Source organism: Salmo trutta, chromosome 5 (genome assembly GCF_901001165.1).
Source record: "Salmo trutta chromosome 5, fSalTru1.1, whole genome shotgun sequence".
Classification (NCBI taxonomy): Eukaryota; Metazoa; Chordata; class Actinopteri; order Salmoniformes; family Salmonidae; genus Salmo; species Salmo trutta.
This window is the reverse complement of record NC_042961.1, coordinates 67,299,329-67,313,461: the sequence shown is the minus strand read 5'-3', so window position 1 is coordinate 67,313,461 and position 14,133 is coordinate 67,299,329. Positions and strand designations below refer to the sequence as shown.

The 14,133-nt window shown below is 38.4% G+C and overlaps 2 protein-coding genes across 3 annotated transcripts in view; both read right to left on the bottom strand.

The window, feature by feature from the left end:
* Window positions 1–14,133, bottom strand: part of LOC115194901 (endonuclease domain-containing 1 protein) — a 238,049-nt gene that overhangs the window by 206,709 nt on the left and 17,207 nt on the right. The window contains exon 3 of one of the 2 annotated variants that reach the window (XM_029754808.1): window positions 3,902–4,152. The exons of the other annotated variant lie outside the window; for it this stretch is intronic. Coding sequence (XP_029610668.1) covers window positions 3,902–4,152 — 251 coding nt within the window. The remainder of the gene's footprint in view (window positions 1–3,901; window positions 4,153–14,133) is intronic. 2 annotated transcript variants of the gene reach the window in all.
* Window positions 1,745–3,261, bottom strand: LOC115194910 (endonuclease domain-containing 1 protein-like). Its single transcript, XM_029754830.1, has one exon. It carries the CDS (start codon window positions 3,165–3,167, stop codon window positions 2,283–2,285), a length of 885 nt encoding a protein of 294 aa, XP_029610690.1. The 5' UTR covers window positions 3,168–3,261; the 3' UTR covers window positions 1,745–2,282.

Genomic DNA, 14,133 nt, shown 5'->3' with positions numbered 1-14,133 from the left:
ATAAGGGTCCAAACGACAAAACACTCACACAGCTCTGAGGAAGGCCTTGAGGCCGATACGGACAGCTGAATAAAGAGCAGTGATACTAGCAAGAGCAGTGGGCTGGTTTCTTCTTTTTTATCAGTTTAACAACGTATAAAATACAACATTATTCAGAATATCAGATAACAGGACTTATTATCCAGCTGCCCAGCTGCGTATTGTTAGGTAGCTCTGGTCCAGGGTGTTATATCCATCAAGACAGTTCAGCACCATCAAGATGCACGTCACACACTGGACCAGAGCTATTCATTAGGACATAGTGCAACAACGTATTCCAGTTAGATACGTCCCTAATGGCCCCCTATTCCCTTTATAGTGCACTACAATAAGGTACCATTTGGGAAGGAAATAAGTTCGTAATTACAACAAAGAACCACTGGGGGCGACAGACAACAGTAGACAACTCTGTACAATAGAACATAAATACATAAATTACATTATAATGCCAATCACTGCAGAAAGTGTGTGTGTGTGTGTGTGTGTGTATGTGTGTGTCTATGTGTGTGTGTGTGTGTGTGTGTGTGTGTGTGTGTGTGTATGTCAGTATGACCACAGTTACAATGAAAATCACTTTGTTCAACAGACCTGGAGATATTTATTGGTTATTGATGGATCAGCAAAGTGATTGGTGATTGATTGGTAACATGGTGAGTACAGGGTTCTCCATGTTTTCTCCCAGGTCAGTAATGTATTGCTTTGCCCCAAATGGAACCCTTTTCCCTATGTAGTGCAATACTTTAGACCAGGACCTATTTGACCATTATTCCCTATGTAGTGCACTACTTTAGACCAGGACCTATTTGACCATTATTCCCTATGTAGTGCAGTACTTTAGACCATACCTGCACTACATAAGGAATAGGGTGCCATTTGGGACACAGACACTAAGAATGGTTATTATTCCAGACAATGCAGGGCTGCGTTCAGTACATTAAAACTAAATAGAACGTTCAATACATTAAAACTAAATAGAACGTTCAGTACATTAAAACTAAATAGAACGTTCAGTACATTATAACTAAATAGAACGTTCAGTACATTAAAACTAAATAGAACGTTCAGTCCATTAAAACTAAATAGAACGTTCAGTACATTAAAACTAAATAGAACGTTCAGTACATTACAACTAAATAGAACGTTCAGTGCATTAAAACTAAATAGAACGTTCAGTACATTAAAACTAAATAGAACGTTCAGTACATTACAACTAAATAGAACGTTCAGTGCATTACAACTAAATAGAACGTTCAGTGCATTAAAACTAAATAGAACGTTCAGTACATTAAAACTAAATAGAACGTTCAGTACATTAAAACTAAATAGAACGTTCAGTACATTAAAACTAAATAGAACGTTCAATACATTAAAACTAAATAGAACGTTCAGTACATTAAAACTAAATAGAACGTTCAGTCCATTAAAACTAAATAAAAAGTTCAGTACATTAAAACTAAATAGAACGTTCAGTACATTGAAACGTAGTGGAGCGTTCAGTTGAATAGAAATGGTGCTGTACTGAACAACCAGCTGAAGAAACAGGGAGCGGTTGGGTTGTGGGTTCAAGATGCATCGTTGCCCTTAAAACACGTCACTTAACGCTTCAATCCACACCCGGCAGACCCACTGAACGGAACAAAGCTGAGAAAAGATTAGGGATCTGCTTTGTTTACTGTACAAGACTCATATTGTCCAACAATGATCACATTTTCAATCCCTGTTCAACCTCACTTGAACCAGGAAATACACATTTTAATATTCCCCTTTTTTCCAAGTCCAAAGACAACAAAGAGCCCCATTGTTGAGCTGCTATCCACCAACAACTAAATGAAATAGATTTGTCTGCTCTTCAGTGGAAGACATAAAGTCAGAGCTGATCCTCACTACCAGGGTAGCAGGTTAATGTCCACTACCTGCTGCTGACTAAAGGTCTATTCTCTTTTCACAACACATTCAAATGTTATTTCATTATTTTTAATCAGAAGGATGAAATATACATTCAAAAATAACATTGTAATCACATGCAAAGTGAGTCCAGGCTAAGCAGTAATTATTTTAGAGATTTGTTTCAAAATACATTTGTAGAAAGTTGATCCTGAGATTAACATGATGTATGTTATTGAATTATCATGTATGATGTTGATCACAGCTTGAATTTCAGATCAGGTCAAATCTAATCTCAACACCCAAAACCAAATCAGCTACTCGGTTATATTCTTTAAGAATCAATAGGTACATATCATTCATTTAAAAGTCCAACAAAAGAATACAAATACAACAGGTAGGTAATGACCTTTGACCCCAACAGAGGAACAGACACAGTCATCATCATAGACACAATGATCATGTTCATCCCCATCCCTGAGGGGAAGCGCTCTCGGAGTATCACCTTTTCGGCGCTTATTTGGGATCCCCTGGACATCACCACCGTCCTCACTCATCCGTTTCAAGTTGTTTTGGTCAGTTTTATCTTTTTTGTCTTTATCCTTAAGAAGCTCTTCCGGAATATCATCTTTTGGACACTGATCTGGGAACACCTTGACAACACCATCACCATGGTAATGGTCGTTCAACTTCTCATACAGATCTGCCAAGGTGATGGAGTACAATACTAATTTGTTCAGTTCCTTTTTGTTCTCCCCCCAGTATGCTCCGGCTATCCAGTTGTCCTTCTCACTGGTTTCACAGCAGAAGGCTGTCCACAGGAGATCTGGGATGTTCACTCTGTTGTTCAGTTTGTTGTTGTCATTGTTGGGAACTGCTCCAGTCACCACATAGGCTTCAGTCTTGTTGTTGTTCTTCTTACAGTTATTCCAAAGAGCTTCTCTGACTTTGAGCTCTGCTACACGCCATCTACCCCCGTTGAAAATGCTTTCCTGGGGAACGGCGTTTGTCAGGGTGAAAGTGGACCTCTTGGCAGCATCATCAGGTGCGTACGAACATGGGAACAGGTGACCTCTGTGCAATTTCATGCCGTTTATTTTTATACCCAGTCTGTTATTTTTGTAGTCTGCGTCCACAGCCTGGTGGTCGACTCTTATATCTTTATTATTATTAAGCTCCTTCACCTTCTTGTCACGGGTCATCTCTTCTATTTTTATGTTTTTATCTTCAAGCTGCAGAAACATCAGTCAGACATTAAAACCTTAACTAGTTTAGACATTAAAACTCTTTAACTAGTTTAGACATTACAACTCTTTAACTAGTTTAGACATTACAACTCTTTAACTAGTTTAGACATTACAACTCTTTAACTAGTTTAGACATTACAACTCTTTAACTAGTTTAGACATTACAACTAACTAGTTTAGACATTACAACTCTTTAACTAGTTTAGACAATACAACTCTAACTAGTTTAGACATTACAACTCTAACTAGTTTAGACATTACAACTCTTTAACTAGTTTAGACATTACAACTCTTTAACTAGTTTAGACATTACAACTCTTTAACTAGTTTAGACATTACAACTCTTTAACTAGTTTAGACATTACAACTCTAACTAGTTTAGACATTACAACTCTTTAACTAGTTCAGACATTACAACTCCAACTAGTTTAGATATTACAACTCTTTAACTAGTTTAGACATTACAACTCTTTAACTAGTTTAGACATTACAACTCAACAACAAGTTCACAATTTAACAATCCAGACTTAAGCTGAAAGTGGTTGCAACACATTATTGTCTCAAAGATACTGTATGTCTATAGCAGTAAACAAATACACATGTTGAATGAATAGAGATTAGAACTACCTGGGGCTCTATCATCCAGGACTGACTTGATAACATAACTGTCTGTGATATATACCAGTAAACAAATACACATGTTATGTTATATGACAAAACATTAGTCCTACCTGGGGCTCGATCATCCAGGACTGATCTGGTCTCTTGCCCCCAGGACCAGTGAAGGTGTAGGCTGAGAACACAGGGATCCTGTTGGTCGTGTCGTAGAGAGTTGCAAACCTGTAGGTGTTGTTGAACAACTGGCAGATCGGCTTGTAGCGATTCTGGTTCTGTACTGTCCCATCAACCAAAATACCTGGGAGATTTGGAGTTGTTCCATCCAGGAAGAACTTCTCACAGTCTGTAACATTGCTGAACTTCACTACATGAGAGAGAGCAGGAGGAAGGAGAGAGAGAAGGAGGAGAGTAGAGAGATGATTCAATACCCCCATCATCACCTGAAGACTGAACACCACAGAGACAAAGATGAAGTTACAGAGACCAGTTGGTAGACTGGAGACTGTTGAGCTGAGTCAGGACAGACTGCTTTAAATAGTTATTACAGAGACCAGTTGGTAGACTGGAGACTGCTGAGCTGAGTCAGGACAGACTGATTTAAATAGTTATTACAGAGACCAGTTGGTAGACTGGAGACTGTTGAGCTGAGTCAGGACAGACTGATTTAAATAGTTATTACAGAGACCAGTTGGTAGACTGGAGACTGCTGAGCTGAGTCAGGACAGACTGATTTAAATAGTTATTACAGAGACTCCTCCTTCAGATGTCAAGACAGATCGGGTTGATTTGCATAAACCCCCTCTGTATGTTTCCATGGAAACTGCTGTAACTAATAACATGTGACTCACCTCCTGTAGTTTCTAACACGTTTGGACCCAGAACTGAATCACACAATATTATAGTTCTGGGTTAATGAGATCACGTATGGACCCAGAAACATTATATTTGTTCAACATGCGTGTAGGGAGGAGTTCCCCTTTCTGTCCAATGAGGTCATTTCTGGACAATATTTCAGCAAGTAAAATGATGGTTCTACTTTAGAATGTGGAACACAGCCAATAGGGAGGTTTGATTGTTACACATTCTAAATAGTTCCACCTGTTCCACATACAGAGGAGTTTATCCAACCCTCCTTGTCCAGTCTGACCACTAATTATACCAGACAGGACTCATCTTCATACAGAGGAGTTTATCCAACCCTCCTTGTCCAGTCTGACCACTAATTATACCAGACAGGACTCATCTTCATACAGAGGAGTTTATCCAACCCTCCTTGTCCAGTCTGACCACTAATTATACCAGACAGGACTCATCTTCATACAGAGGAGTTTATCCAACCCTCCTTGTCCAGTCTGACCACTAATTATACCAGACAGGACTCATCTTCATACAGAGGAGTTTATCCAACCCTCCTTGTCCAGTCTGACCACTAATTATACCAGACAGGACTCATCTTCATACAGAGGAGTTTATCCAACCCTCCTTGTCCAGTCTGACCACTAATTATACCAGACAGGACTCATCTTCATACAGAGTTTATCCAACCCTCCTTGTCCAGTCTGACCACTAATTATACCAGACAGGACTCATCTTCATACAGAGGAGTTTATCCAACCCTTCTTGTCCAGTCTGACCACTAATTATACCAGACAGGACTCATCTTCATACAGAGGAGTTTATCCAACCCTCCTTGTCCAGTCTGACCACTAATTATACCAGACAGGACTCATCTTCATACAGAGGAGTTTATCCAACCCTCCTTGTCCAGTCTGACCACTAATTATACCAGACAGGACTCATCTTCATACAGAGGAGTTTATCCAACCCTCCTTGTCCAGTCTGACCACTAATTATACCAGACAGGACTCATCTTCTCCCACATATCATCACAGAATATATAATAATCTAGTTAGAAAGGAGGCCACTGGGTGAACATTGAGGCATTGATAGATCATGAGAGAAGAAAATATTAAATTACCATTTCTAAGCTTCTCATTTATTATGGAAAAACTCACCCCAGCATTTTCTGAGGCAGGCCTTGGAGACAGGAAGGACATCACCCTTTTTATGGTCTCTACCCCATCAGGGAAAGGACAGTGATGAACTGGGAGCTCTGTAGGAAGCTCCTGGTTGGGTAGTGTGGTAGTATAAATACACATATCAGAGGGTTGGGTACTGTGGTAGTATAAATACACATATCAGATGGTACTGTGGTAGTATCAATACACATATCAGAGGGTACTGTGGTAGTATAAATACACATATCAGATGGTACTGTGGTAGTATAAATACACATATCAGAGGGTACTGTGGTAGTATAAATACACATATCAGAGGGTACTGTGGTAGTATAAATACACATATCAGATGGTACTGTGGTAGTATAAATACACATATCAGAGGGTACTGTGGTAGTATAAATACACATATCAGAGGGTACTGTGGTAGTAGAAATACACATATCAGAGGGTTGGTTACTGTGGTAGTATAAATACACATATAGGGTGTGTACTGTGGTTGTATAAATACACATATCAGAGAGTTGAGTACTGTGGTAGTATAAATACACATATCAGAGGTTACTGTGGTAGTATAAATACACATAGAGGATGTGTACTGTGGTTGTATAAATACACATATCAGAGGGTTGGGTACTGTGGTAGTATAAATACACATATCAGAGAGTTGGGTACTGTGGTAGTATAAATACGCATATCAGAGGATTGGTACTGTGGTAGTATAAATACACATATCAGAGGGTACTGTGGTAGTATAAATACACATATCAGATGGTACTGTGGTAGTATAAATACACATATCAGAGGGTACTGTGGTAGTATAAATACACATATCAGAGGGTACTGTGGTAGTATAAATACACATATCAGATGGTACTGTGGTAGTATAAATACACATATCAGAGGGTACTGTGGTAGTATAAATACACATATCAGAGGGTACTGTGGTAGTAGAAATACACATATCAGAGGGTTGGTTACTGTGGTAGTATAAATACACATATAGGGTGTGTACTGTGGTTGTATAAATACACATATCAGAGGGTTGAGTACTGTGGTAGTTTAAATACACATATCAGAGGTTACTGTGGTAGTATAAATACACATAGAGGATGTGTACTGTGGTTGTATAAATACACATATCAGAGGGTTGGGTACTGTGGTAGTTTAAATACACATATCAGAGAGTTGGGTACTGTGGTAGTATAAATACGCATTATCAGAGGGTACTGTGGTAGTATAAATATACACATATCAGAGGATTGGTACTGTGGTAGTATAAATACACATAGCAGAGGGTTGGGTACTGTGGTAGAATAAATACACATATCAGAGGATTGGTACTGTGGTAGTATAAATACACATATCAGAGGGTACTGTGGTAGTATAAATACACATATCAGAGGGTACTGTGGTAGTATAAATAAACATATCAGAGGGTACTGTGGTAGTATAAATACACATATCAGATGGTACTGTGGTAGTATAAATACACAGAGGGTACTGTGGTAGTATAAATACACATATCAGAGGGTACTGTGGTAGTATAAATACACATAAGAGGGTACTGTGGTAGTATAAATACACATATCAGAGGGTACTGTGGTAGTAGAAATACACATATCAGAGGGTTGGTTACTGTGGTAGTATAAATACACATATAGGGTGTGTACTGTGGTTGTATAAATACACATATCAGAGGGTTGAGTACTGTGGTAGTATAAATACACATATCAGAGGTTACTGTGGTAGTATAAATACACGTAGAGGATGTGTACTGTGGTTGTATAAATACACATATCAGAGGGTTGGGTACTGTGGTAGTATAAATACACATATCAGAGAGATGGGTACTGTGGTAGTATAAATACGCATATCAGAGGGTACTGTGGTAGTATAAATATACACATATCAGAGGATTGGTACTGTGGTAGTATAAATACACATAGCAGAGGGTTGGGTACTGTGGTAGTATAAATACGCATATCAGAGGGTACTGTGGTAGTATAAATATACACATATCAGAGGGTTGGTTACTGTGGTAGTATAAATACACATATAGGGTGTGTACTGTGGTTGTATAAATACACATATCAGAGAGTTAAGTACTGTGGTAGTATAAATACACATATCAGAGGTTACTGTGGTAGTATAAATACACATAGAGGATGTGTACTGTGGTTGTATAAATACACATATCAGAGGGTTGGGTACTGTGGTAGTATAAATACACATATCAGAGAGTTGGGTACTGTGGTAGTATAAATACGCATATCAGAGGATTGGTACTGTGGTAGTATAAATACACATATCAGAGGGTACTGTGGTAGTATAAATACACATATCAGATGGTACTGTGGTAGTATAAATACACATATCAGAGGGTACTGTGGTAGTATAAATACACATATCAGAGGGTACTGTGGTAGTATAAATACACATATCAGATGGTACTGTGGTAGTATAAATACACATATCAGAGGGTACTGTGGTAGTATAAATACACATATCAGAGGGTACTGTGGTAGTAGAAATACACATATCAGAGGGTTGGTTACTGTGGTAGTATAAATACACATATAGGGTGTGTACTGTGGTTGTATAAATACACATATCAGAGGGTTGAGTACTGTGGTAGTTTAAATACACATATCAGAGGTTACTGTGGTAGTATAAATACACATAGAGGATGTGTACTGTGGTTGTATAAATACACATATCAGAGGGTTGGGTACTGTGGTAGTTTAAATACACATATCAGAGAGTTGGGTACTGTGGTAGTATAAATACGCATTATCAGAGGGTACTGTGGTAGTATAAATATACACATATCAGAGGATTGGTACTGTGGTAGTATAAATACACATAGCAGAGGGTTGGGTACTGTGGTAGAATAAATACACATATCAGAGGATTGGTACTGTGGTAGTATAAATACACATATCAGAGGGTACTGTGGTAGTATAAATACACATATCAGAGGGTACTGTGGTAGTATAAATAAACATATCAGAGGGTACTGTGGTAGTATAAATACACATATCAGATGGTACTGTGGTAGTATAAATACACAGAGGGTACTGTGGTAGTATAAATACACATATCAGAGGGTACTGTGGTAGTATAAATACACATAAAAGGGTACTGTGGTAGTATAAATACACATATCAGAGGGTACTGTGGTAGTAGAAATACACATATCAGAGGGTTGGTTACTGTGGTAGTATAAATACACATATAGGGTGTGTACTGTGGTTGTATAAATACACATATCAGAGGGTTGAGTACTGTGGTAGTATAAATACACATATCAGAGGTTACTGTGGTAGTATAAATACACGTAGAGGATGTGTACTGTGGTTGTATAAATACACATATCAGAGGGTTGGGTACTGTGGTAGTATAAATACACATATCAGAGAGATGGGTACTGTGGTAGTATAAATACGCATATCAGAGGGTACTGTGGTAGTATAAATATACACATATCAGAGGATTGGTACTGTGGTAGTATAAATACACATAGCAGAGGGTTGGGTACTGTGGTAGTATAAATATACACATATCAGAGGATTGGTACTGTGGTAGTATAAATACACATATCAGAGGGTTGGTACTGTTGTCGTATAAATACACATATCAAAGGATTGGGTACTGTGGTAGTATAAATACACATAGAGGGTTGGGTACTGTGGTAGAGAAATACACCTATCAGAGGGTTGGGTACTGTGGTAGTATAAATACACGTAGCAGAGGGTACTGTGGTAGTATAAATACAAACATCAGAGGGTTGGGTACTGTGGAAGTATAAATACAAACATCAGAGGGTACTGTGGTAGTGTAAATACACATAGCCTCTATGTGTACTGTGGTTGTGTAAATACACATATCGGGTACTGTGGTTGTGTAAATACACATATCAGAGGGTACTGTGGTAGTGTAAATACACAGAGCGTACTGTGGTAGTAAAAATACACATATCAGAGGTTACTGTGGTAGTATAAATACAAATATCAGAGGGTTGGTACTGTGGTAGTGTAAATACACATATGGGAGGGTTGGGTACTGTGGTAGTGTAAATACACATATGGGAGGGTTGGGTACTGTGGTAGTGTAAATACACATATCAGAGGGTACTGTGGTAGTACAAATACAAATACCAGATGATTGGGTACTGTGGTATTATAAATACACATATCAGAGGGTACTGTGGTAGTATAAATACACATATCAGAGGGTTGGGTACTGTGGTAGTATAAATACACATATCAGAGAGTACTGTGGTAGTATAAATACACATATCAGAGGGTTGGGTACTGTGGTAGTATAAATACACATAAGAGGGTACTGTGGTAGTATAAATACACATAGAGGTTACTGTGGTAGTATAAATACACATAGAGGTTACTGTGGTAGTATAAATACACATAGAGGATGTGTACTGTGGTAGTATAAATACGCATATCAGAGGGTATTGTGGTAGTATAAATATACACATATCAGAGGATTGGTACTGTTGTCGTATAAATACACATATCAGAGGATTGGTTCTGTGGTAGTATAAAAACACATTCAGGATGTGTACTGTGGTTGTATAAATACACATATCAGAGGGTTGGGTACTGTGGTAGTATAAATACACATATCAGAGGGTTGGGTACTGTGGTAGAGAAATACACCTATCAGAGGGTTGGGTACTGTGGTAGTATAAATACAAACATCAGAGGGTACTGTGGTAGTATAAATACAAACATCAGAGGGTACTGTGGTAGTGTAAATACACAGAGCGTACTGTGGTAGTAAAAATACACATATCAGAGGTTACTGTGGGTAGTATAAATACAAATATCAGAGGGTTGGTACTGTGGTAGTGTAAATACACATATGGGAGGGTTGGGTACTGTGGTAGTGTAAATACACATATGGGAGGGTTGGGTACTGTGGTAGTGTAAATACACATATCAGAGGGTACTGTGGTAGTACAAATACCAGATGATTGGGTACTGTGGTATTATAAATACACATATCAGAGGGTACTGTGGTAGTAGAAATACACATATCAGAGAGTTGGGTACTGTGGTAGTATAAATACACATATCAGATGGTACTGTGGTAGTATAAATACACACATCAGAGGGTACTGTGGTAGAATAAATACACATAGCAGAGGGTTGGTTACTGTGGTAGTATAAATACAAACATCAGAGGGTTGGGTACTGTGATAGTATAAATACAAACAGAGGGTACTGTGGTAGTATAAATACACATAGAGGGTTGGGTACTGTGGTAGTGTAAATACACATAGCAGAGGGTACTGTGGTAGTATAAATACACATATCATAGGGTACTGTGGTACAATAAATACACATAGCAGAGGGTTGAGTACTGTGGTAGTATAAATACACATATCAGAGGGTTGGGTACTGTGGTAGTATAAATACACATATCAGAGGGTACTGTGGTAGTATAAATAGACATAGAGGGTTGCGTACGGTGGTAGTATAAATACACATATCAGAGGGTACTGTGGTAGTATAAATACACATATCAGAGGGTTGGGTACTCTGGTAGTTTAAATACACACATCAGATGGTTCGGTACTGTGGTTGTATAAATACACAGAGGGTTGGGTACTGTGGTAGAAAAATACACATAGAGGGTTGAGTACTGTGGTAGTATAAATACACACATCAGAGGGTTGGGTACTGTGGTAGTATAAATACACCTATCAGAGGGTACTGTGGTAGTATAAATACAACTATCAGAGGGTACTGTGGAAGTATATATACACACCTATCAGAGGGTACTGTGGTAGTATAAATACACATATCCGAGGGTTGGGTACTGTGGTAGTATAAATACACCTATCAGAGGGTACTGTGGTAGTATAAATACAACTATCAGAGGGTACTGTGGTAGTATATATACACACATATCAGAGGGTACTATGGTAGTATAGATACACAGAGGATTGGTACTGTGGTAGTATAAATACACATATCAGAGGGTTGGGTACTGTGGTAGTATAAATACACATAGAGGATTGGGTACTGTGGTAGTATAAATACACATAGAGGATTGGGTACTGTGGTAGTATAAATACACAGAGGATTGGTACTGTGGTAGTATAAATACACATATCAGAGGGTTGGGTACTGTGGTAGTATAAATACACATAGAGGATTGGGTACTGTGGTAGTATAAATACACATAGAGGATTGGGTACTGTGGTAGTATAAATACACATAGAGGATTGGTACTGTGGTAGTATAAATACACATAGAGGATTGGTACTGTGGTAGTATAAATACACATAGAGGGTACTGTGGTAGTATAAATACACATATCAGAGGGTACTGTGGTAGTGTTAATACACATAGAGGGTACTGTGGTAGTATAAATACACATAGAGGGTACTGTGGTAGAATAAATACACATAGCAGAGGGTTGGTTACTGTGGTAGTATAAATACAAACATCAGAGGGTTGGGTACTGTGGTAGTATAAATACAAACAGAGGGTACTGTGGTAGTATAAATACACATATCAGAGGGTTGGGTACTGTGGTAGTGTAAATACACATAGCAGAGGGTACTGTGGTAGTATAAATACACATATTAGAGGGTTGGGTAATGTGTTAGTATAAATACACCTATCAGAGGGTTGGGTACTGTGGTAGTATAAATACACACATCAGAGGGTTGGGTACTGTGGTAGTATAAATACACAGAGGGTTGGGTACTGTGGTAGAAAAATACACATAGAGGGTTGGGTACTGTGGTAGTATAAATACAAATATCAGAGGGTTGGGTACTGTGGTAGTATAAATACACACATCAGATGGTTAGGTACTGTGGTAGTATAAATACACCTATCAGAGGATACTGTGGTAGTATAAATGCACCTATCAGAGGGTACTGTGGTAGTATAAATACACATATCAGATGGTTAGGTAATGTGGTAGCATAAATACATCTATCAGAGGGTACTGTGGTAGTATATATATACGCCTATCAGAGGGTACTGTGGTAGTATATATACACCTATCAGAGGGTACTGTGGTAGTATAAATACACATATATCCAAGGGTTGGGTACTGTGGTAGTAAAAATACACATAGAGGGTTGGGTACTGTGGTTGTATAAATACACCTATCAGAGGGTGCTGTGGTAGTATAAATACACATATCCGAGGGTTGGGTACTGTGGTAGTATAAACACGCATATCAGAGGGTACTGTGGTAGTATAAATACACATATCAGAGGGTTGGGTACTGTGGTAGTATAAATACACATATCAGAGGGTTGGGTACTGTGGTAGTATAAATACACCTATCAGAGGGTACTGTGGTAGTATATATACACCTATCAGAGGGTACTGTGGTAGTATAAATACACATATATCAGAGGGTTGGGTACTGTGGTAGTAAAAATACACCTATCAGAGGGTACTGTGGTAGTATAAATACACATATCAGAGGTTTGGGTACTGTGGTACTGTAAATACAAATAGAGGTTACTGTGGTAGTATAAATACACATAGAGGTTTTGGTACTGTGGTAGTGTAAATACAAATAGCAGAGGGTACTGTGGTAGTATAAATACACATATCAGAGGGCTGGGTATTGTGGCAGTATAAATACACATAGAGGGCTGGGTATTGTGGCAGTATAAATACACAGAGGGCTGGGTATTGTGGCAGTATAAATACACATAGAGGGCTGGGTATTGTGGCAGTATAAATACACATAGAGGGTTGTGTAATGTGGTAGTATAAATACACATAGAGGGTACTGTGGTAGTATAAATAAACATAGAGGATTGGTACTGTGGTTGTATAAATACACATATCAGAGGGTACTGTGGTAGTATAAATACACAGAGGGTACTGTGGTAGTATAAATACACAGAGGGTACTGTGGTAGTATAAATGCACCTATCAGAGGGTACTGTGGTAGTATAAATACACATATCAGATGGTTAGGTAATGTGGTAGCATAAATACATCTATCAGAGGGTACTGTGGTAGTATAAATACAACTATCAGAGGGTACTGTGGTAGTATATATATACACCTATCAGAGGGTACTGTGGTAGTATATATACACCTATCAGAGGGTACTGTGGTAGTATAAATACACATATATCCAAGGGTTGGGTACTGTGGTAGTAAAAATACACATAGAGGGTTGGGTACTGTGGTTGTATAAATACACCTATCAGAGGGTGCTGTGGTAGTATAAATACACATATCCGAGGGTACTGTGGTAGTATAAATACACATAAAAGGGTACTGTGGTAGTATAAATACACATATCAGAGGGTACTG